Source organism: Halichoerus grypus, chromosome 6 (assembly GCF_964656455.1).
Source record: "Halichoerus grypus chromosome 6, mHalGry1.hap1.1, whole genome shotgun sequence".
Classification (NCBI taxonomy): Eukaryota; Metazoa; Chordata; class Mammalia; order Carnivora; family Phocidae; genus Halichoerus; species Halichoerus grypus.
Genome location: NC_135717.1, coordinates 122,729,175 through 122,753,406, shown reverse-complemented (window position 1 = coordinate 122,753,406; position 24,232 = coordinate 122,729,175). Strand labels below are relative to the sequence as shown.

The following is a 24,232-nucleotide window of genomic DNA, read 5'->3' as shown; positions in this document are numbered from 1 at the left end:
TCCTTCGATCTAGACTTTATTATTACTTATTATACAAGTTTCTCATGTTTGCTATGCAGAAATTAGAGAAGAAAAAAAAAGTAAGATGAGTTTCATAAAAAGCCCATAATTCTACTGCTGACAGATCAAACCAACATAACATTCTGGTGTCAGTCTTCCCAGACTCTTACTTCTATGCAGGGATATCCCACAAAAATTGTATGGGATCATACCATTCATACTGTTTTGTAGCCTGCTTTTCACCCTTAACAGAACATCACAGACATCTTTCTAGGCCAGGGCAGCTAATATTCACTATTCACTAATATTCACTATTTCTGAACGTCTCTGTCTCTCCTTTTTCTTTGGCCCTTCCCCACTGCATCCTATGACTCGTCTGAGGCATCTGCTTCCTGCGGCCACCCTTTTCCCACCTGCACCGTTCCCTGCCTTTGCGGGTGTGCGTGAGTAGCGGTCTGGGCCATCACTCACGTCAGCTCCTGGAGTTTGCTGCTCTTCTCGTGTTCTTCGTTCTTCAGCTTCTCGTAGTCAGCCTGAAGCTTCTCTAGCTCTAACTGCAGCTTCTGATTCAGGCTGCAGAGGGCGAGGAGGTGTTGGAGAGAACAAAAAGGTTATTAATGAGGGGGGAAAGGGAAGACCAGCCCTGCAAACGTTTTCCTTCTGGTACAAGTGGGTCTGGTCAGGACTGATGGATGCATCTACTTTCGAATTATTGGAGGCAGACGCAGGCCACAGTTTCCACGACAGAGTGAGAAGCCATGGGCTACCCAATCATAAGAGCTCAAGGAGAAGAACTAGTCCTCACTCCCGTGCCTCCTGGAGCTGGGCTACAAAGCTGTGGCATGGTCAGGGGGAGTGGCCCATGGAAGTGAACAAACCAGACCCCGGGCCAAGAGGGAGCCGTGGAGGCCGGAGCCACCCAGGGGACTCTTACTCTTTGAGCTCATCGATGGTCTTCTGCTTCTCGTTGATCTCATCCCGGAGCCGGGCCAGCTGCCGGTGATGGGCCTCCCTGTGACTCTCCATCTGCACCTCCACGGCCTTCTGCGAACAGCCCCACCCCACGCTCAAAGCCAGACTCCCAGGCACCAGCTGGGAGAGGGCCGGCGCGGCCGTGCTGGGCCCCGTCTATGCCCCGCCCCTTCCCCACTCGCCTTTACGTCATCTGCATCCTGTGTGTCTGGCTCCTTGTCCTTCAGGGCCACTTCGTGCACAGTTTCTGAGGGAAAGAGGAAGGGGAGCGTGGCTTACATCGCACCTACCTCCTCCGGAAAGAACTTCACTTTTCGACCAGAGCTGCAAGTAGGGCAGGGGACATGGACCCAGGGTGGGCCCTCAGGGATATTCTTCTGGGTTAGGACAGTGCGATTTGATATGACAGGGAAAGAGATCCACGGAGGGTTCATGGCTTGTGTACAATAAGCTATAGGCCAAAGCTTCTACGACCTCAGTCTAATGCATGGGAGGAGCGTGCTGTTAGAAGGTCTATTTGATGTTTGTGGCTTTTCCTCCCCGCCCCGCTCCAGGATCTCAGATCCCAGGTCGCGTGGTTTAGAGGTTGAAGAAGGCCTCACCCTGGGCTTGCAGCTTGGCCAGCTCATCGCTCAGGGAGTCATAGGACTCTTCCAGGTGCCGCTTCTTTAGTTCCACACTCTGCATATATTCTGTAAGCGAGCGGATCTTGGCCTCATGCTAGTGGGGGAAGGGTTAGTGAGCGGAAGAAGAAGGATGGAGTCAAGGACACAGCTGGGCGACACTGACCTCTGCAGCTTTCTTCCCAGGCCCTCCCCGTCTGCTGTGCCGGCCTGAAGACACAGGGCCAGAGGCCATTTCTTTGGAGACCCTTCCTTTAGACCCCATCAGCTCCGAGGGTGGTATCCCCTCTGAACCTTCCCTTCCCTGGCCTCGACCATCCCCGGCTAGCCCAGGCTCTTCTGTCCTGGACTGTGGTTGACCCTAGGCCCTTGACATGACGGCAGGTGCTGGGAGTCTTATCCCATAGCCGCAGAATCATCCTCCTTCCCACGGCACGCCAAGACTCTCAGGGCCCGGCGCTCACCTGGGAGATGAGCAGCTGGCAGGATGAGAGCTCCCGCCCTGTCACCTCCATCTTGCGATGACACTCAACCTGCAGGTTCTCTAACTGCCGGCAGCGCTTGACCACAGACTTGACTTCTGACTTGATTTTGCTGATATAGAGTCGGGCCACCGTGAACTCCTCCTCGATGGCCCCGCTGATCTCCACTGGCTGCGGGTGGGAGAGGGCAGGAAGAGGTGCTTCTCGGCTGCAGGGAAGCTTTCCCATTCCCGTGCATTCTGCCCGTCCCCGCGTACACCCACACACACACAGACTTGGGTGGCACACGTATCTTCCAAACAACTTTTAGCTGCTATCACTTGGCATTTCACACTAAATCCTTCTCCCTGCACTTAAAGATCCAATTCCGACAGTTGCCCTCTTCCATCTTATAAGGCAATGTGATTTGGAGTCACACTGATCTGCTTGATCAGCCCAATGGTCTCCGCTACGGATTTGCGTATCTTGTTCCCAGCTCTGTGCCTCACCTCTAACGCCAGCTACATGCACATCTCCATGGCCTCTTATTCGGTACCCTCTAGAAGGTGTATTTACAGCTGAGGCTATGCAAATTCTACTTGTTTTCCCGGGTCTAGTTTAAAGGCGTATTTCCTGGCTCTTTGGCCCACCTTCCTCAGTATCCCTGAGGGCCTGGGTGGTGCTCCCCTGCCTCTCCCACCAGTGCCCAGAGCAAGAATGACCTGCTGCCCCCAGCCCCACTCACCAGCTTAATCTCCCCGTTGCCCACGATGACACTGAACTCACTCAGGTCCTTCATCAGCCCATTCAGCACCTCCGCAATTCGCTTCCGCTGGTGTCCACTGACCTCTTGTAGCCGCTGCAACTCAGACTCCAAAGCCAGCATGGTGGCCTGGGGACAGCCCCTCGCGTCATCTCGCTGCCATCTGCCCACCCCCCTCCCTAGCCCGCGCAGAGCCTCTGCCTTATATGACCCCGAGGGCTGCTAGAGAGAACACAGGCCCTGCCCAAGGGTCTGGGAGAGACAGGGGTCAGGAGGGCGAAGGGTGGTGACAGGGCGGGAGAGGGTCCCCTGGCACACTGCACAGCAGGGCAAAGGTACGAGTGTGATGCAGCCCCCCGGGCGCAGAGGTCCCTTGGGACATGGAGGATGTTCTGGAGGCCAGGGGGTTCCTGAACCCCGGTCAGCCACTCACCACCTTCTGAGACAGCTCATCCACCAGAAGCTGGTTCTGCTGGCTCTTCTCCTCCACTTCCTGGGACTTCTGGTCGTAGTTCACGGCCAGCTCCTCCAAGGCCTGCAGCACCTCCTTCACCTCCTCCTTAGCAGCATCGTTCTCTGACTGCAGGTGGCTCAGCTCCCGCTGGACCTTCTCGTTGTCTCCTCGAGTGGATACCAGCAGCTTGGAGGAAGAGGCAAGGTACGTGAGGGGGTCTGCTGCCAGTGACCGCCTCTATGGCCCCCTGGTCTGGGGAAGCCGAGAACACTGCCCCAGACGGGGCCCTTCTGGCACCCTAAGCCTGGAGGGCAGAGCTCCAGGAGAGGGGCAAGGGTCAAAGCAAGAGTCAAGAGGAAGTGGGCTGTAGGTTTCACAGAAGGAAGAAGCACCCAGACTCCAAATCTGTGTTTTACACAAAGCCCCAGTTAAGTCCCCAGACTTCGATAGTTTTGGGGGGGTGACCAAGCCCGACGCAGAAGACTAAGCCCTTCTTCTATCTGGTTGTAAACGGTCTTTTATGCCTTTTAGGGAACACACCGCTCTCCTCTCATGTCTTGTCCTCCTTCCCATTACCTCTTCCTGGTCCAGCATCTGCTGCTTAAGCTTCTCTATGAGCTGGCTCTGCTGGTTGATCTCATCGTCCTGTTGGAGGCAAAGGGGAAAGATGGAGTGAAGGGAAGCTCCATACAGTCTGGACTTATGGGGGTGGGGGCAGAGGTAGGATCCTGACAAAAATCCAGACAGTTCAGGCTTTGAGTTAGAAACCCCATATCCTAAAAAGAAGCTTTGCCCTCAGTCTCTTGCCTCACTCCTGCCCTCACTTTCAAATTCCTTTCTCCCTGGAAGGTGGTATAACCTTGACAATACACAGCAAAAGCCTTTAGGTTAAAGTACATGTCCTCTAACCTAGAAATCTCACTTTAGTGCTCCATTCTAATCAAATCTTTCAAAAGCAAAGTCTTGGGCCTCAGAGGCAAAGACAGTGCTTTCAGAATTACTTACAAGAGCAAGAACAAGCTACTAAAAACAAAGAAGACTAGAAGCCCTAGAAGACTAGAAGTAACAAACAAATGGTTCGATACATTTTGACAAATGGACTGTTAGGCAGCCATTTAAAAAATACTTTTGTAAAGGGGCGCCTGGGTGGCTCAGTCGTTAAGCGTCTGCTTTCGGCTCAGGTCATGATCCCAGCGTCCTGGGATCGAGCCCCGCATCGGGCTCCCTGCTCCGCGGGAAGCCTGCTTCTCCCTCTCCCACTCCCCCTGCTTGTGTTCCCTCTCTCGCTATGTCTCTCTCTGTCAAATAAATAAATAAAATCTTTAAAAAAAAAAAAATACTTTTGTAAGGAATTGTTAACAAAGTAGGAAACTGCTCCTTATGCAATGCAGAATGAAGAAATCAGATGCAAAATTACATATACAGTGTATCTCAACTGCATGTTCTATGTATGGAGAAAAGCAGGATGTTAATAGTAGTATTTATGAATGGTGGGATGACGGATGACTTACATTTTCTTCAATATGTTCTTATTTATCTTCTAAATTTCTTAATGATATAATTTTTTATTAAGTTTAATTTTAATTCCAGTAGAGCTAACATACAGTGTTTTACTAGTTTCAGGTGTATGATATTGTGATCCAACAATTCTAAACGTTACTCAGTGCTATCTTCCACATGTTCAATAATGAGCATTTGTCCCTTTTAAAATTAAAAAAAAGGCAGTACAAGCGAATTCCTTAATCCCTCACTTCTCATCCCACCGGCCTCCCCTCTGTGCCCTGGGTGTCCTCACCTTGTCATCGAGCTGCTTATAGAGGCGGCGGATCTCCTCCTCGTATTTCTGCCGCTCCTCAGGTGCGATGCGCACCACAATGGATGAGTTGTCATTCACAGGGGTCTCCTCACAGAGGTCAGCTCCCAGGGCTGCATCGTCCCCAGCCAGGCGCTCCGTCTCAGGCACATTCTCTCCTGGCCAAGAGGCAGAACAAGGTGAGCGATGGGAGAAGAGAGAGCTGCATCCAGGAGTCCTTCCTCCCTCACTCCTCAATGCCAAGACCTCCGGGCAGGTCTCCATCTCTGTTGCCAAGTGCACGTTCAACCTTTTCTGGGGGATGGGATAAGGGTGGTCAGCCCCCTCTCCACTTCCCTCACACCACTCGACTGCACCCCTCCAGAAACGCAGCCCTCTGGGGAGGTTGGCCTGCCCTGAAGCCCTGCCCCAGACAGGGCCCCACTGGTCCCCTCAGCCTCCTCCTCCAGCCGCCTCTCACGCCCAGTGGAACCCTCTCTAACCATTGCGCCACCGGCTGAGCTCAGCCTCTAGCTTGGTGATCGTCTCCTTCTGAGCCTTTGTCTTCTCCTTCTCCTTCTCATATTTCTTCTTCCACTGCTCAGCAGTCAACTCCAGATTCACTGAGGCAGTGTTCTTTATGGTCTTTGCCCTGGGTGAGGAGAACAAGGAGATGAGATCTCCATGAAGGCTTGCGTGACACGGAGGGGAGAAAGCAACAGGGGCTGGCCCAGGAGTAGGGACCCTGTCACTGACCGCTGCCCGAACATCAGGGTGGACTTGGTCTCTGCGTCATTGTAGCTGGATGGTGAGCAGCAGATGAACATAGTTGTCCGGCAGTTTCCTCCCAGAGAGTCCTGGAGAATCCGTGTCATTTTGCTGTCACGATATGGAACGTAGCTTTTCTGGGGGAGGAGGGAGACCACGAATCAGAAAAATATTCAACAAGGGAATCAGAAAGGAGAGTGGTGCTGACTAGGGGTCGCGCACCCCATGCATCGGGCATGATGGGACGGGGTCTAAGGGACACTCACTGTGCCCTCAGCCAGTGCAGAGATCACGTTCCCAAGGGCTGACAGTGACTTGTTGATATTCTTTGCCTCATCCAGCACGGCTCCCTCTGCTCCGGTCTTGCTGACCTACCAGAGCATTAAGGGATGAGTGAGTGTGTCATGAGAGCTGCAGGGGGAGAGAGGGCTCTCATGGCCTCTTCTCTACTCAGGGGGATTCAGTTCAAGGAGGGGAGGGGACCGGGGAAGAGAACAGACAAGGCCCTTCCTCTGTTACCCTAAGCCCTCTTGACAAAAGCCACCCCCTCCCGCCCCCGTATTATACGATCCCATTTATATGAAATGTCCAGAAAAGGCAAATCCACAGAGACAAAAAGTAGATTAGTGGTTGCCAGGGGCTAGGGGAGGGAGAAATAGGGAGTGACTGCTAACAGGTGATGAAAATGTTCTAGAATTAGTAGTGATGGGTGCACAACCTTCCAAGTATCCTAAAGCCCATGGAACTGTATATTTCAAAATGGTGAACTTTGTGGTATGTGAATTATATCTCAATCAAAGAGTTATTTTGATTTAAAAAAGTCCCCTCCCCCCCGACCTCCTTCCCTACCCGCCCCACCCCCAAGTGCCCAACCTTCTCGCTCCCTGCCAGGTCCACTAGATACAGCTTCCCACTGAGCTTCTGCTCGGTCTCCATGTTCTCCTGCTTGATGTTGATGAGGAAGATGCTGTGGCTTCGAGAGCTGTGTTCGTTCATGTCTGCAGGACAAAGGGAAAGGCGGTCCCTGTACTGACACCTACAGAGCCGAGGCCCTCAGCCCCCAGCCTCCACTGACCGCTGGCTGACCCGGGGAGAAAGGGCACCTGCCAGGACTAGCCCCGACACTGCGTCTCCCAGGCAGCTGGGTCGCACACCCGAGAGGAGCCTCTTCTTCTGGAGGACACAGTCTGCCCTTGCTCACTTCCAGTCCCTCAGCCCCAGAGGACGCAGACAAGCAGCAGACTCCCAGACTCAAGAGCCCCTTAGATCCCCACTCACTGGTGACAGCCACATGACGATTTGATTTCCCCTCGTCAATCACATCTAAAATCTCCTCTGGGCTGGACACAAAGCGTTCGGTACAACCCTGCAGGGGGCGAATGGACAGTGACCCATAAACGTCGATCTGCAGATTTTATTACCTGCATGCTGACCAGACAACTTTTCAAAACTGTCTATCCAAGCCCTCAGACTCTCCCCGGCCCCTTGGCACATCTCATTCCTCCAAGACATCTGCCCTCCAATTTCTGGGTCTCTGGTCTTCCCTCCTGCCACACCTCAAATCTCAATGAGGTGACCCCCACCCAGGTGCCCCATCCCCACTCTCACCTTGACAAATGGCACCCGATTCTTGTCCTCATGCACAGACAGATTTGTCTTGGTCACTGAATCAAGACAATGCAGGGTAAGCAAGGCTAGTACCTCCACCCCAACTCGCATCCTGTAGCCCACTGAGACAGTAGTCTCTTCTATGTGAAAAAAGGAGAGGGGCACCTGGGTGGCCCAGTCAGTTAAGAGTCCGCCTCAGGACATGATCTCACAGTCGTGAAATTGAGCCCCGCGTTGGGCTCGGCACTCAGTGCAGAGTCTGCTTCTCCCTCACCCCCTGCTCCTCCCACCCCCCCCCCCACCATTCATGCGTTCTCTCTCTCAAGTAAGTAAATATATAAATTGAAAAAATTTTTTTAAAAATGAAAAAGGAGAAAGACTTCCCCATGAAGCTTAAACTTCCAGCACACACTGAAAGCCAGTTTCTCCTCCTCCAGGATTCTAGCCTCAAGGTTCCAACTGGCCTCAGGCTGTTACTATATAGGCCTGGATCTTGAAGCTCATCTTCTGACCCTTTTCGCTTTTGGGAATTTTGGTGAATGGGGGCAAGGGACATGGGTATGAGTGTGTGTGTCCTCTGCATCTCTTGCCAAAAGCAATGTGAGCCTTCTTTTCCTTGCCCTCCTCACACCCCCACTGCCCAATGGGGTTAAACATCACTCACCATCCAGAAGGTCACGAATTTTGTCCAAGTAAATCTCAAAGTAAGAAACCTGGTCAGGGAGAAAGTGAAGAGGGCCTGTCTTAAATCTGACCCAGGGATCTCAAGTGAATGTGACCTGCTCAAATGGTAGTAGTAGGAGAGAAAGAGCAGAAGAGAATATCTTGGCAGAGAAGAACTGTGGTAACCAGAGCAGGAAAATAAGTTGGGGTGCCCAGGTCCTCAGTGGGCTCATACTAGCTCTTCCCCTCCCAGGCCCCATCTGAGGATCCCAGCTGTCATGCCGTGATCACCTTGATGTGGAACTCAAGGTTCTCATCCATGGAGTAGATGTGGTTGAAGATGTCTCGGGCAATTCTAGGAATGATTCCCATCAGCTGGGGGTCATGCAGCTTTCCCTGGGGAGGAAAGGTATTCCAGAATGAGGCTGGGACTCAGAAAGAATGAGACAACTCAAGAGGTATGCAGGTGAACACAAAGGTCATAGTGGATAAGAAGACCATCTTGAGGTTGGAGGCAGTCACTGCCATATCTACCTCTTACTGGAACGATGAGAGAATTGAGTGGCCTTTTGGACTATTAATGCAGCTGCTTTTCCAGATCAAAAGAAGAAAACTGGAGTAGTGGAAAGGATAGAAAACTGTAGCAGGCTGGAGGGATTTCACTAAAGTTCCACTACACTCCTGCCCCTCGGTTCATCCTCCAGACCAAGAAAGCTTGATTCTTAGATCTTGCCCCACTGAGATTCCTTGGCCTCTCATTTACACTCTCAGCTTCTCACCCCTCATGAAAGTCAGAACCCTCACCTCCATGGTATGTGTTTTCCCTGAGGATGTCTGTCCATAAGCAAAAATGGTGCCATTGTAGCCAGCAAGGACATCTGGAAGAGACAGCAGAGAAAGAGCACTGGTGGAAAGAAGTGGGATAAGGAATGGGGAACCTGAAAACATACATTCTAAAAATACATCTTACAAAGATAATACAGATTACCTTTGACAATCTGCATGGCACACGCATGATAAACTTGCTCCTGAGTCGTGTTTGGGGGGAACACACGGTCAAAGACATATGGCTTCCCCTAGAATGGGAATAAAACATGGCAGACATTGGCAGTCAGGATGTGAGGGAGAAGAAATACCGCAGCCCCCTTCCATTAGCCTGAGAAGGCACCTGGTTTTTCAGCCATCTGCATCCACGGATGATCTGGGGGGATGAGGGGAACTAGAGAAGGAGGAGCAAAAGTTAGTACTGACACCAGGAGCTGTTCCCATGCGCTAGGGAGTGCCATTGAGAAGTGTCACAGCGTGAGATTGTGTGAGGGGATCTCAGCCTTGGTGTGATAATTTAGCATTCCACCACTCCAGCCCCCTCCCTGGGAAACGGAACGGGAAAAGACAGTAGGGCCACAGGCCATGGAGAGTACAAAACAATTCATTAACATTAAAAATCTAGGGATGCCTGGGTGGCTCAGTTGGTGAAGCGTCTGCCTTCAGTTCAGGTCATGATCCCAGGGTCCTGGGATGGAGCCCCACATCAGGCTCCTTGCTCAAGCGGGGAGCCTGCTTCTCCCTCTGCCTGCCGTTCCCCCTGCTTGTGCTCTTGCTCTCTCTCTCTCTGACAAATAAATAAATAAAATCTTTAAACACATTAAAAATCTACCTCTAGGTTTAAAAATAACTTCCTCAATAGATCCATATGTCCTGATATGGAAGGATCTTGCACTAAGTGAAAGATGCCAAGTTAGGGACATATGTTTAGTATGTTCCCCATTACGTAAATGAAATATACATATACCAAGCTGCTGAGCTGTTCTACAAACATTAACACAAGCTCTCTCTGTGAAAGAAATATATGAAATCAGAAACATGGGTTTCCTTTTAAGGAATCAACTTTAAGTAAAGAGAAACTGAAACAAATCACTGACCTACAAGTATTTTGTTTCATTTAGGTTATATGTTACAAATCATGTGCGCTAATAAGATGTTAAAGATACAAAATATTTACAACCTGGGGAGCCAAACAAAGAATATATTCACTATCTAATCATACTAAAGGGAAGATGTCTGGTAAGATTAAATGAGACTATGCTTGTTCTCCATCACAAGTGACAAATTTCTCAGTCGTGTTTTCCTGCCATTCAGTATAAAAGAGCCTATGACTTAGGGGCGTCTGGGTGGCTCAGTTGGTTAAGCAACTGCCTTCATCTCAGGTCATGATCCTGGAGTCCCCGGATCGAGTCCTACATTGGGCTCCCTGCTCAGCAGGGAGTCTGCTTCTCCCTCTGACCCTCCCCCCTCTCATGCTCTCTCTCTCTCTCTCTCATTCTCTCTCTCTAATAAATAAATAAAATCTTTAAAAAAAAAAAAAGCCTATGACTTAGTTGTCACATTGTTTTACTGCAGAGCCCATCTTTATCCATCTGAAATGTAAAGCTCTAAATCTATGGTCACCAGAGTTCGGGAGACATGTTTTAACTAATTAAGGAAAGTCATAAAACTTTTATTGGCCAGAACTGGAGATAGTGGCTCTAGGAATATTCACAATATTCCATCTATACAGAGAATTTTTTTCTAGAGGAATTATACAAAAATGTTAACAGTGGTTACTTTGAGGAGAGACAAGTCTTTTATTTGACACTTTGTATCCTGGATTACTTACATATATATTTTTTAAAGTTTTATTTTATTTTATTTTTTTAGTAATCTCTACACCCAATGTGGGGCTCGACCTCACAGCCCCGAAATCAAGAGTTGCATGCTCTTCCAACTGAGCCAGTCAGGTGCTCCTGGATTGTTTATATATATATACATTTTAAAGATTTTATTCATTTATTTATTTGAAAGAGAGAGAGAGAGCACATGAGAGGGGGGAGGGTCAGAGGGAGAAGCAGACTCCCTGCTGAGCAGGGAGCCCAATGCAGAACTTGATCCCGGGACTCCAGGATCATGACCTGAGCCGAAGGCAGTCGCTTAAGCAACTGAGCCACCCGAGCGCCCCTGGATTGTTTATATTTTTAAACCATGTACAAGTATTATATTTTAAAATTTTTTTACATCTTAATGTCACAGAGAGTGGGACAGTAGTGTATTATTTTGTTTCTTTCTTTTTACTTCTTTGCATAAAGGAAAACTAATAAGTAGATTTTTTAATATTTAAAAGATTTGAAAAGTCTGGCTTATGGGAAAACAAAAATCTACCTGAAATATTTATCTGATCTCTCTTTGGCAAAAGCCTCTGAAGCCCCCAAACCAGAATCCACAAAGAGAAATAGGTTGTGAAGATGCTCTCTACAATGAAGGGAGTGCTGTAAACTGATCGAGCCTTTCTGGAGGACAATTCTATTAAATATTTAAATGTCCATACTGTTTGTACTCTATATTGGGGATTCCAGTGCTAGGAATTCATTTTACAACACTTACTTAAGCACTTAAAGATTTATGTAGAAGGATGTTCAGTGCAGCAGTTTGTATTAAAGTAAAACCAGAAACAATTCAAACATCCGTCAATAAGATGTTGATTATGATACCTCCATATTCTAATCCCATTAAAATGAGTGAGGTTGGTTTACATATACTGACATGTTCAAGTTCAATTGAGTGAAAAAATAAAAACAGTGTGTGCAATGTGATTATATATATATATTTTAAGATTTTATTTATTTATTTGACAGGTAGAGAGAGAGCACAAGTAGGCAGAGAGGCAGGCAGAGGGAGAGGGAGAAGCAGGCTCCCCGCTGAACAGGGAGCCCGATGTTGGGCTCGATCCCAGGACCCTGGGATCATGACCTGAGCCGAAAGCAGCCACTTAACCAACTGAGCCACCCAGGTGCCCCGTGATTATATATTTTTTAAAGCATATGTACAGAACAGCCTTAGAAAAAAGACATGGAAGACCACATGCACACCTACTAATGGTGGTTATCACCAGAGAGCAGAGTAACAGGCTTGCAACATTTTTTGTGTGTGATATTTAAATGTTTTACAGTGACAACATACTGCTTTTAAATTAAAAATGTAAAATATTATAGGTGATGTTATAGAAAAATATGTAATCACAAGACAAGGTATACACAAAATACTGTTAATCAAAAAATAGTATGCAAAAAATAAATACATAAAACAGTATGCAGTGTAAAAAACAAATAAAAAGTATGTAAAGGATGATTCCATTTCTGTAAAAAAAAAAAATGTATATGTATAGATGTACACCTTGCTTAGAAAAACATGGTAAGGGGTACCTGAGTGGCTCAGTCGGTTAAGTGTCTGACTTCAGCTCAGGTCATGATCTCAGGGTCCTCAAGCCCCATGTGTCGAGCCCCAGGTGTTGGGTTCTGTGCTCAGCAGGGAATCTGCTTGTCCCTCTCCCTCTGCCCCTCCCTCTGCTCATGCTCTCTCTGTCTCTCTCTCAAATAAATAAATAAAATCTTTAACAAAAAAACATGTTAATAGTGGTTATCCTTGGACAGTGGAATTTTAGGAGTTTCTCTTCTTTTTTTTTAGATTGAAAACTTTTCTAAAATTAAGGGCACCTGGCTGGTTTAGTTGGAAGAGCATGCAACTCTTGATCTCGGGGTCGTGAGTTTAAGCCCTACACTGGGTGTAGAGATTACTTAAATAAATAAATAAACATAAAGAAAAGAAACTTCTCTAAAATGAAAATGCATATTTTTTAAAAAAGAAAATTTTAAGTTTTTCAAAGATATTAATATTCTTATTATATAAAGAACTCTCATATATTAGTAACAAAAAAGATAAGCCTCAAGAGAAAAAAATGGACAAGATCTAGGTACTAACAACAGAAAAATAAATACAAATTCAAACTAAAACAGTAATGTCGTTACTCACTTATCGAATTGAAAGACAAACTTAATTGGAATACCCAGTGTAGATAAGGGTTCAAGGAGGTATACTTTCCTTGGGAAATAAGCACCTTCATCCTTTTCTAGTAGGACAGTAAGTCCATACAACTTTTATGGGGGCAATTCAGAAATACATAATCAAAAGTCATGAATTGCACATATCCAATGACTCAGATGTTCTACTTCTAAGAATTTATACCATGAAAATATTTTTGGCAAATATTTAGTTACAAGAATGTTTATTATCACACCGTCTTATAATAACAAGAAACTGAAAACAACTGAAAAGAATAATATTTAGGGGACTGGTTAACATAAGGAATTGATTAAATAATGGCGTGTGTATATTTTTATTCTTTGTTGCTGTTTAAAATGATGTCATAATAGAGGTGCCTGGTGGCTCAGTCGGTTACATGTCTAACTCTTGATTTCAGCTCAGGTCTCAATCTCAGGGTCGTGAGATCAAGCCCTGCACTGGGCTCCAAGTAGGCATGGAACCTACTTAAAATAAAATAAATAAAATAAAATAAAATAAAATGATGTCATAATAGAACACCAATAAATCTCAAAAGTGTGTTAGTAAAAGAACTCAAACACAAGGGAGCACATACTGTATTATTCCCTTTGTATGAAGTTCAAGAAAGGACAAAATTTAGCTAGTGATAGAAGTCACAATAGTGGATGCCTGGGAGCGATACTGACAGGCAGGGGCAAGAAGGAGCTTTCAGGGGTGATAGAAATACTCTAGATTTCTATCTGGGTAGTGGTTACATGGGTGTCAAAGTATGTTATAAAATTCATCAAACCATTTGCATAAGATTTGTGCACTCAGTGTATGTAAACTATACCTCAATAAGTGCTCTCATAAAATATAACATCATAAAATGACGTTATAATGGCTCTTAAAAATGGCTGGTTGATGCACAACCTCATTATTAATAAGAGAAATGCACATTAAAACTATGAAATACCATTTTAATCTATCAAAGTGGACAAAATAAAATATTTTGACAATGCATTGCATTGGAGAGGGCACATACAGACCAGGGGCAACTCTATGAGAAGCAGTTTGGAACCAGTTCTTAAATTTTTAAGTGCATATACTTTAGGACCTCAACTTCTAAAAATGTATCCTATAGACATATGCAGTATTTATATATATACAGGTCATTCAATTGTTTGTAATAGCAACTTATTAGGATAATCCTAAAAGTCCATTAATAGGGACCTGGTTAAATAAATTATGGCATAACCCTACAACAAACTATACAGTTGTTAAATAGAATGAGATATGGGGTGCCTGGGTGGCTCAGTCATTAAGCGTCTGCCTTCAGCTCAGGTCATGATCCCAGGGTCCTGGGATCCAGCCCCGCATCAGGCTCCCCGCTCAGCGGGAAGCCTGCTTCTCCCTCTCCCACTCCCCCTGCTTGTGTTCCCTCTCTCGCTGTGTCTCTCTCTGTCAAATAAATAAATAAATAAATCTTTAAAAAAAATAGAATGAGATATATCTTTATGTGCTGATAAGGAAGAATCTCCTAGACTCATTGTTAAGTTAAAAAAAAAAAAAAAGCTGGAGCGCGTGGGTGGCTCAGTCAGTTGAGCGTCTGCCTTCAGCTCAGGTCGTGATCCCAGGGTCCTCCTGCCCCAATCGGGCTCTCTGCTCAGCGGGGAGTCTGCTTCTCCTTCTGACCCTCCCCGCCTCATGCTCTGTCTCTCTCTCTCTCTCACGCTCTCAAATAAATAAATAAAATCTTAAAAAAAAAAAAAAAAAGCAAGGTACAGAATAGTATGTATACTATGCTACCATTCTTCTTTAAAAAAAAAAGTATATGCCAGGCACCTGGCTGGCTCAATCAGTAGAGCTTGCGACTCTTGATCTCGGGATTGTGAGTTCAAGCCCACATTGGGTATAGAGATTGCTTAAAACAAATAAAAAAAAATTTTTTTTAAGTATATGCGCATATATATGTAATTGCTTATAAATGTATAGTATGTTTTTAGAAAGACCCATAAGAAACTGGTAAAAAGGTTGCCTTCTGAAAGGGGAACTGGGTGGCTAGAAAAGAAAGGTAGGAAAGAGGTTTACTTTTCATTGTATACATTTTTATATCATTTGAATTTTGTCACATGTGCATGTTAAGATTTATGTAAAAATTAAACACTTTTAAAAATACATAAAATTATGTAAAATATTTAGTAATGGTAAAATAGTCATGGTATTATGTTAGTGAAAGAGCTGAGTTACAAAACAATATATAGTTTATGATACACTTTTATTAAAATTAACATATGTGTATATGCAGCAAAAACTCACTGGAAACAAACACATTAAATTGTTAACAGTGTTTTTCTTGGGGTGGTGGGATTTTGAGTGATTTTTAGTTTCTTGTATATGCTTCTCTTTGTTTTTAATTTTGTCAACAATTAAAACATTTTAATGTTGTAATCAGACTATGTTTAATATTATTTTTTTAAAATCTACTTTTTTTTAAAGGTTTGAGTGAGTTTATGGGGTACTCATAGGGCTTTGTGAATTTTTCATCCTTTTTATCTGAATGGTTCATCATTACACTTCATTATAAAGAATAATATCCTTATTACACAGAATAAAATCATACAGTGTTAGAAGAAAACAGCTTTAAAGTAGCATTAATGCCTGTCCTCCTCAGTGGTAATACCTTTCTTTTTTAATTTAATTAATTTATCTTTTGTTGAAACTTGATTCTTGAATTGTAATCGAACTCAGTGTTGCTCCTATCCAGTGGCCAAGAAACAGAAACAAACAAAACATGTCTATCTCAGCCCAATGACTCTAGCCTCTTCTCCACCAATGTCTATCTATGCTTCTTGAAGCCAGGAATGCAGCCAAAGGGGATTAAATAGAACTCTCAAGCCAACTTTGCCCCTCCCTTCTTCCCTTCTGGGAACATGAGCACCAACACATTCTCTGCCTTTCCCTCTGTCTCCCTCCTCCTCTCTCTCTCACAAACATTCCCAGTTATAGGATTCCAGAGAAGGCTGTGGATGCATTAAAATGGAGGGCGCTCTCCAAGTGCTGAAGGCAATTGCTACCTGAGGAACCCCTTTTCTGCAGCCTGCGCTGGGAAGAAGAAAGAGACCAGAGAGAGTATAAGGGTGGTGTTCTCAGTACTGTGAAGGTAAAAGATATCCAAGAACTAAAAATGGGTTCACTTAGTAAACTCGTGAGCATGGAAAGCCACAGACACATTATAATTTCAGAGGTTCTTGAAAGGCCTGCTACCACTTCCCTACTCTATACTAGGCCCTTAAATCCCAAGTCTAGTTCATTATTTTATCTTAAGATTTTTATTTCTGTTAAATTGTAAATTTCTTTGTAATTTTCCATTGATTATACTCAAGATGAATTTGTTTGTCAGATCTTTTGATGAGAATAACTAGACCAGTAGTTTTCTACTTTTTTCTGCCTCTAGACTACTCACATGGGAAACATCACCATTATTTATTTATTTCTCATGACACACAATTACTTTGAGTTGGACTATCGTATGCTGTGGGAGGTTTCTTACCAGAATCTGAGTGTGTAGAGTTTGCAAAAGCTACTGATTTTTTTTTTTTTTTTAAGCCGTTTCTGATGCCCCCTCTCAGATATCTGCCCAGACCACTCTACAGACTGGATCACCATGTAGACCAAGAGTTTCTTGAAGGCAGGGATTCTCTGTAAATCCCCAACATCAAGCACAGTCCTTGGCCCACAGGATGTCCTTCATAAATATTTGTCAAAAACACAGATATTGATGGAGGAAGAGAGCAAGAAGATATTAGAGACCTGGATGTTGGGATGAAACAACTAGTAAGAAGGGGAAAGGTTAACTACTTCCCAGTGTGTCAAAGGCTAGCTTGTGGGGACACAGCATATATAAAAAAAATAATAACATCTAACTCTTATCAGGAGTTTATTATGTGCCTGCACTGTTCTAAGCAATGTATATGCATTACCTCATTTAATGCTCACAGCAATCCTAGAAGGTACTATTATTATTCCATTTTATAAATGTGGAGACTGAGGTTCAGAGAGGTAAGGTAGCTTGCCCACAGACACACAGCTGAGAAACGGTAGCACATGGTCTCAAACCCAAGCAATCTGAATCCAGACTGATAGTGCCAGTCATCCAAGAACTGAAGCGTCTGAATACTGAACACGGCGTCAGATCCTCTTCATGGCTTTTCCTTCCCCTTCCCCACGTGACCCCCACCCCCATTTGGACATTTCCCCAAATGTTTCCAGACAGAACTGAAGCCCTGCATCACTCCCTTTTTCCAACCTCAACCCCATCTTCAGAAGTATGAGATTCTCCCACCTATCCTCTCCCAGGAACCCCCTCACCATGCCAGTGTCGGAGACTGGAAGAATGGTTTCATTAGCAACACTCAGGGAGATGCTCCACCTTTGAGGAACACCCCCTGAGATCCACTCCCCACCCCCGCCACAGCAATCTAAGCACCCCTCACAGCCTTCTCCAGAGAGCTCCCTTTCAGAATCCCACAGCCCAGGGCTCCGTTCTCCCTAAACCCACCCAAGCCTCCTTGTTGTCTCTTGCTTACATGTCCCATCCCCAAGGGCCCCAGTCTGTCACCATGCTGAGCTCTCGCCCACTGAACTCAAACGGGTGCTTTGTGTCTCCCAGCACCTTTTGGTAGTTTTCCATTATGTGAACTGACTAAAGCTAATGAGAGGGCCTAAGATCAGGGGTCCCAAGATGACCAACCTTTTCCACCCTCAGTAAAGCACTTGGTAGAGGCTGAACTTCTGAGCACCAGGCCTGATTTCCATGGTGACACCCCTGGGGATTGTTGCCATGGTAATGCTGGAGAGACACTGGCCACGGTGAACATTACCTCCCCTCTCCATTTTCTTTTATGAGACTCCCCCAAAGCGAAAGGGAGACCTGCTCCCCCTCTTCAGATATCAAAGGAATCCTGGGCCACCCTAAACAATATTGACTCTGATTCAGTAATCCTGCAGATCCCAACCTAGCTTTTCCAAATGAGGTACTGGATAGTGCTGGATTTCTGCTGCTTAAGAACCTGCTAGCCAACTAGGAGATCTGAGGGAGAAAGAATATGATAGACACTTGAATGGATGAGGGAGAGGAATAGGGAGAGAGGAGCAGAATGTATGGGTCTTCCCTCACTGTCATCCCTCCCACGTCTGGTATAGAGGCAGCGGCCCAGACGGCAGGCACCGGGACACTCTGCCCACCGAGACCAGGGCCGAGGGACACTTAAATGCATCCAGTGAAAAAGTCACACTGGATTCTGAGTGACATAAAGAGCAAAACAAGGTACACAGCCCACAGACAGTGACCCAGACACCCTTCTACTATGACTCAGGCCATTAACTTTGGCTAAGCCCCATCCTCCAGATTCCTGGGAGAAGTCAGGGGCGTCGGGGAGGGATGAGGCTGAAAGAGCTGTCTTTCCAGCTTATTCTCCTACCCTCTGCCAGGCAGAAAAAGCCCACGAGCATCTGAGACTCTGAAGCCCTGAGGCAGCCGCAGTGCCGCAGAGGCAGAGAGGAGAGCCACCAGAGAAAGGAGCAGGGGCTGGGTTTGGAGAGACTATTGTCTCCCCCTTCCCTCTTCCCTCACCTTCCTGAAGCGGCTTCCTCCACTAATTCCTCAGATGCTGGGCCCCAAAGGGAGTGAGAGGAGGAAAGAGGAGAGGGGGTAGGAGATTTCCTTCCCTTGGTGGGACCCTTGAGGGTTGCCTCCAAATCCCTTCTACCAGAGCCCTCCTCCTTCCAAATGAGCAATGAACAGTCAGGCTGGGAAGGCAAGCTCCAAGGACGCTGCCTGAGACAAAATGGCCCCCCATAAGCATCTATCTCAGCTGGAGAGATTGACAGGAAGGGCTGGGGCAAAGGAAGATACACAGTGAGACAAAGGTGTAGCCCTGCAAATATCAGGCAAAATAGGCAAGGGAAGACCAGCTGTGGAACTAAGATAGAATCTGAATTGGCAGGGGGCCCTGGGCCTCTCTGCCTCTCTCCCCCTTCTACAGTGTCTTTCCTGTTTTGCGAATTCGACAGATCAATACCACCACTCCTTCTCCCAACATCACCCCATGCCACATGCCCGCCACACTAGGATGGCCCGAGAACCTAAAGGAGTTTGTTCAGACTTACCTGAAAGAACTAAACCAAGGAAGCTAGGCTTCAAAGTAGAAAAGCCTTTTGTGGATATGCACCCCTATGACCACCTCCCTCCTATTTCTCAGCCTTCATGTCTCAGGGAAACCTCAAGCTCCAACTCTCACAGCTAATGCCTGTTGTCCAGACTACTTGGAGAGGAGCCCCCAGGACCGATTATTTTAGCCTGGCCACACTGACCAGACTGTAAGGCCTAAGGTCCTTGAGGCCAAGAGAGACAGGGGCCCTCTCGATATGGTGAACATACACATATGTAAGCACACACACAAGGCAGAAGCACCCATTTGAGTTCAGTGGGTGAGAGCTCAGCATGGTGACAGACTGGGGCCCCTGGAGACGGGACATGTAAGCAGGCTCTTCCTAAGGCATGTTTACTCAAAGTCCCATTCTCACTGATTCAGAGGGCCCACGCTCCCTTCCCATCTTTCCTTCATTCGTTTAATAAGCATGCCTTGGGCCAAGCACTGTGGACCAAAGATATATAAACAGTGTCCCTGACCTTGAGGACAGCTGTCATATGTGCCCCTCCCTTCTCAGGTTGGCTACAGTTTCCTGGCCCAGGACCCCTCAAGCCCTACAGGACTTGATCCCAGATCCTTTCACCCCATAGCCTAACACTCCCTACCAACCTGGTAAAGGAGGGGTGGGTGAAGAATTCCCTAGGAATTCCCTTTGGGCCATGACAAATAAAGGTCGAGAAGAGAAATCTGCAGAGGCAGTGTGATATAGAGGAAAAGCCATGAGCTTTGGAGTTGGAGATTTAGGTTCAGATCCATGAATTAACAGGGTGACCTTGAGAAAGTCATTCAACTTCTTTGGGCCTCAATTTCCTCATCTGTAAAATGGAAATATTGGTACCTACTTCAGAGTGTTGTTTTGAGGATTAAATAATACATGTTGAGTAACAAACCCGTAGTAAATATTAGTTCTCCTTCTTAATAAGATCTCCTCCATGGGTAGAGCTGTCATGATGAGGTAGAAACAGCTTGCTACTTTTTTACTGGATCATCAAGAGAAAGGATGAATAAGCAAGTACTTATTAAGACCTCAGGATCTGGTTATTTTTATTTGTTAGTGGGAACTGGGGTGTCTGAAATCCTCTTCCTACTGTACCTGGGAGGGAAAGGCAGACATTCCCTTAGGACCCCAGAGCCCCCTTCCCAAACTGGGTGTGGCATCAATGTATTTCTTTCTCAGAAAACCCTTCATCAGACCTGTGCCCTCAGCCCAAGTCTAGGCTGTAACTACTTCAGGGGCTGATGGAGGGCTCGGTCTTAGAGCCCACTCTCATTCATACCTCCACTCGCAAAGACCCTGGACTGCCCACCTCCCATCTAGCCCATCCACTAGTCTACCCCCTCCCTTCCTGGGAGGTGGGGGTAGAGATCTGAGCCAATAACAAAGGGAAGATGCGCTTTCCCTAGGGGAGAGGGAAAACATCAGAAAAACACGGGACTGGCTCTAAGGGGTGGGGACGCTGCAGCGAGCAGCAAAGGGGAGAATGGGTCCCCTGACTGCGAGGAAGTAGCCCCCTCCCACTCTGCGGAGACCTGGCCGCCCGCTTGGCCAGGCCACACCCAGCCATCCTGATGCAGGGGAGGGGAGGGGCTGCGGCGAGGAGGATGGAGGCTGAGCGACGGGGAGGGGGCGCAGAGTGACAGCCCGGGGCGAAGACTCGGCGGGGGCGGGGGAGATTCATCTTGCGGACCCCTACCCGAAATTCCCTCCCGGGGCGACACTCACCCCAATAACGACGCTGTCGTCCCCTTGGAAAATGGGGATGAACTTGTCTCCCCGCAGAATCTCTGCCTGGTTCAGGGGCCGAAATCGGCAGAGCACCTTGATGCTACATTCGTTGTTGGTCTCCGCCATGGTGGTCGCCGGCGACGGGCACTTCTCGGGCTGCAGGGGCGGTGTGCGCTCCGGAGGAGGGGTGCTCAGCTGGGGCCGAGGCGGAGGACAGGTGCTCGGTCTCTGGAGCCGAGAAAGCAGGTGGGGCGCCCGGGCGAAGGCTGGAGAGCAGGGCCGGGGCGCGCGTGCTCGCTCCTGCGGCACGGGGATGCGGGCGACCTGGGCGTCTGGTCCTCTCCCGGCGCTCTGCCTCTCCGCCCCTCGCGCTGCAGCGCCGCGCTGCGGGCCTGGGCGGGGCGGCGGCCGCGGGGCGGGCGGGGCTTCCTCCGCGGGGGGCCTCCGGCTGGGCGTCCACGCGAGGGGGCACCTTTCCGTTCCTCTCGCCTCCTCCCCCACCCCTGACGCTCCTAGGTAACCTCGCCCTCACCCCTTCCCCACCCAAGTCCCTCGCCGCATCCCACCGCCCCACCTCCCAGGCCTGCCTGTCCTTCCCTCGGACTCCACCCCTCTGGAAGGGATAAGGGGCCTGAGGTGGGCCTGTCGCCGGGGTAGGGAAGAGAGTCGACGGCGTTTCCACCCCTTTTATTCCGGGACACCCTCCTCCCCCACCCCCGCCCCGGCCCGCCCCTGTCACCATCCTCTCCAAACTGAGAGCACACTTCTCATTCCCCGTCCCCAACCCCCTCACACAGATTCCCAACCCACTCAGCTTTCAAGGGCGGCTGCCAGTACCCCTGTGGGGGTGGGTGTCCAGGTTCCATTTTTCAGACAGCAGTGTCAGGGGAGAGGCTAGTCCCTTCCCCTTCTACGTCCAAAGGTGCGCTCTCTCCCCAGTATACACACCAGGTCCCCAATGTGAAGGAAGGCAAACTCTGATTCTGGGCTATCAGAATTCAGAAACGGATAAAATTCTCATTTTTGCCTCATAGGTTGGGGCTGGGATGCAGGTGGGCAGGAGAAGCTTTTGCAAGAGAAAGGGAGTCAGAAAACAGTGAAGGGGGAGTAATCATGGGGATGGGGAAGGCCACAGGGGCTTTGAGAGAGAACCAATAGGGCAGACATCTGCATTTAGGTTTCAGACAGGTTTCAGCGCCTACGTAAGTGTTTCCTGTCCAAGTTACCACTGGATAGAGTCCCAACACCCCAGCCCCTTTCTCAGGGCTTTCTTTGTTTCTCCCCCTTCCTTAGCAAAAAAAAAAAAAAAAAAGAAAGAAAAAAAAAAAAAAAGCCAAGCCTTAGAGATTCTTTGTCCTTCCTCCCCTCAGGTCAGACTCCTGCTGCAGCCCCTGGGCAGAACCACCTAGAAGCGGGCCAAATTGATTTCTCTCCACGTCATAGGCCTCTGCTGGCCAACAGAGAGTTAGACTGCAGGAGTTGAGGCTCTAGGCCAAGGGAAGGAGCATGGTGATGGAAAACGGGAGGAGGGGATGGAGGTTCTGCTTAGCAATTGTCTAAGGTCACTTGGACACTATGAGGCAAGAATGAGAGAATGATGGCCTGGCCAGACAAGAAGTAACCACTCAGAACTCAGATGAGGGCTTCCGCACATTGGGCTTATACCTCTCACCCACCTTGAGTCTTAAGGAAACTGAAGGAAATGGGTCCAGCATAAGAAACTGGATAGGAAGGCAGTAGGACTCTGTAGAAAGAGGGGTAGAGGTTTGGAGAGGAGCCAGGAGAGTATGCATAGAATGACAATGAGTTCCAAACTCCGGAACACAAGCATCTCTTCAGTCACTTGGTCTGGCACTATTTCTAAGTGTTGCAGCATCCTGCAAGCTCAGGAAACATTATGGAAAACATCCTAAACTCAGGCCCCTAGGGGCTCCAGGGTGGCAGCCTTAATGGAGTTTCAAAAATGCTTGTCTAAAAAAAAAGGGGGGGGGGCGCCTGGGTGGCTCAGTTGTTAAGTGTCTGCCTTCGGCTCAGGTCATGATCCCAGGGTCCTGGGATCAAGCCCCGCATCGGGCTCCCTGCTCTGTGGGGAGCCTGCTTCTCCCTCTCCCACTCCCCCTGCTTGTGTTCCCTCTCTCGCTGTCTCTCTCTGTCAAATAAATAAATAAAATCTTAAAAAAAAAAAACTGCTTTAAAAAAAAAGCTTGTCTATGGAAGGTCAGGAAAAAAGTTTGCTGGGTATGCCCCCCCCCCAAAAAAAACACCCACACACAATGCAGCAAGTTTTTCATAAAGCTAGATTTATTCAGTTTCAAGGGACTGTCTTTCATTCTTGAGAGTATGTCCTTCCTACTTTTCTAGTAAGAAATGATGGCTATAGTAAACAGTAGGCTTTCTTTTTCTAATGCACTTAGTTGACAAAATTAAAAGGTAGCAGTACTATGTCCATCCTCAGAAAGGATTGCTATTGTTCTATTTTTTTAAAGATTTTATTTATTTGAGAGAGAAAGAAAGCATGGGGAGAAGCAGGCAGGGAGCAGGGAGACCCACCTGGGGCTAGATCCCAGGGTCCTGGGATCAAGACCTGAGCTGAAGGCAGGCGCCCCAGGGTTGCTGTTGTTTTAATTTTATTGAGCTGTGAAATTCAGAAGGCTGAAAACTATTAGTGAAGTGGTTAAGAGCACAGAGGGTGTTCCAACAGACATACAGCCACCACTTACCTATTTATGAGCTTGAAATAAAATTCCAGATTTGAAAAACAAAAACAGGATGTCCCATTAAATTTGAATTTCAAATAAAACTAATAATGTGTGTGTGTGTGTGTGTGTGTGTGTGTGTGTGTGTGTGTGTGTGTCTTAGTATGTCCCAAATATAATATGGGGCATACTTACACTAAAAACAAACAAACAAAAAACTATTAGTTGTTTATCTGAAATTCAAATTTAACTAGGTGTCCTGTACTTTATCTGATAGCTCTAACTCGAGAAGATTACTTAATATTTTCATTCCTAACATGACTAAGCCCTTACAAAATTTTACTTGCTATTATTGTTTTTGAAGTCCTTTCTGTGCCACAGCATGACAGGATGTATTATTTTTATCTAGTCATTTAATTTCTGGAAGCCCAAACGTATTCATCTGAAAAACAGGAATTATAAAATATTTTTTCATAGACTTGATGTAAAAATGAAATAAAATAAGTCGTGTGAAATAACTCCCAAGGCGCGTTATTGTCGTTCTCCGTCCAAACCCGAGTGGTCCAAGACTACACATCCCACAATCCCAGGCGGCGTCCCCCCGCCATTACCTCATTCCCTGGCCGTATTCTCGCCAATC

At 47.2% G+C, this 24,232-nt stretch overlaps 1 protein-coding gene across 4 annotated transcripts in view; it reads right to left on the bottom strand.

Annotated features, from left to right (window-relative positions):
- KIF5A (kinesin family member 5A) overlaps nucleotides 1-21,272 on the bottom strand; it is a 29,916-nt gene extending 8,644 nt beyond the window's left edge. For 2 of the 4 annotated variants that reach the window (XM_036077951.2, XM_036077950.2), the window contains exons 1-20: nucleotides 20,894-21,155; nucleotides 9,093-9,180; nucleotides 8,909-8,982; nucleotides 8,396-8,500; nucleotides 8,106-8,154; nucleotides 7,442-7,497; nucleotides 7,112-7,199; nucleotides 6,707-6,831; nucleotides 6,100-6,204; nucleotides 5,822-5,970; nucleotides 5,569-5,717; nucleotides 5,069-5,244; nucleotides 3,850-3,918; nucleotides 3,253-3,459; nucleotides 2,802-2,948; nucleotides 2,060-2,248; nucleotides 1,575-1,692; nucleotides 1,155-1,219; nucleotides 935-1,044; nucleotides 472-573 (exon numbers count right to left, since the gene is read on the bottom strand). In XM_036077951.2, coding sequence (XP_035933844.1) covers nucleotides 472-573; nucleotides 935-1,044; nucleotides 1,155-1,219; nucleotides 1,575-1,692; nucleotides 2,060-2,248; nucleotides 2,802-2,948; nucleotides 3,253-3,459; nucleotides 3,850-3,918; nucleotides 5,069-5,244; nucleotides 5,569-5,717; nucleotides 5,822-5,970; nucleotides 6,100-6,204; nucleotides 6,707-6,831; nucleotides 7,112-7,199; nucleotides 7,442-7,497; nucleotides 8,106-8,154; nucleotides 8,396-8,500; nucleotides 8,909-8,982; nucleotides 9,093-9,180; nucleotides 20,894-21,022 — 2,300 coding nt within the window. In that variant the 5' untranslated portion in view covers nucleotides 21,023-21,155. Of the gene's footprint in view, nucleotides 1-471; nucleotides 574-934; nucleotides 1,045-1,154; nucleotides 1,220-1,574; nucleotides 1,693-2,059; nucleotides 2,249-2,801; nucleotides 2,949-3,252; nucleotides 3,460-3,849; nucleotides 3,919-5,068; nucleotides 5,245-5,568; nucleotides 5,718-5,821; nucleotides 5,971-6,099; nucleotides 6,205-6,706; nucleotides 6,832-7,111; nucleotides 7,200-7,441; nucleotides 7,498-8,105; nucleotides 8,155-8,395; nucleotides 8,501-8,908; nucleotides 8,983-9,092; nucleotides 9,181-20,893 lie in introns of all 4 variants that reach the window. The other 2 variants (XM_036077952.2, XM_036077953.2) reach the window with 2 other exon arrangements.
- Between the last annotated feature and the right edge of the window lie 2,960 nt (nucleotides 21,273-24,232).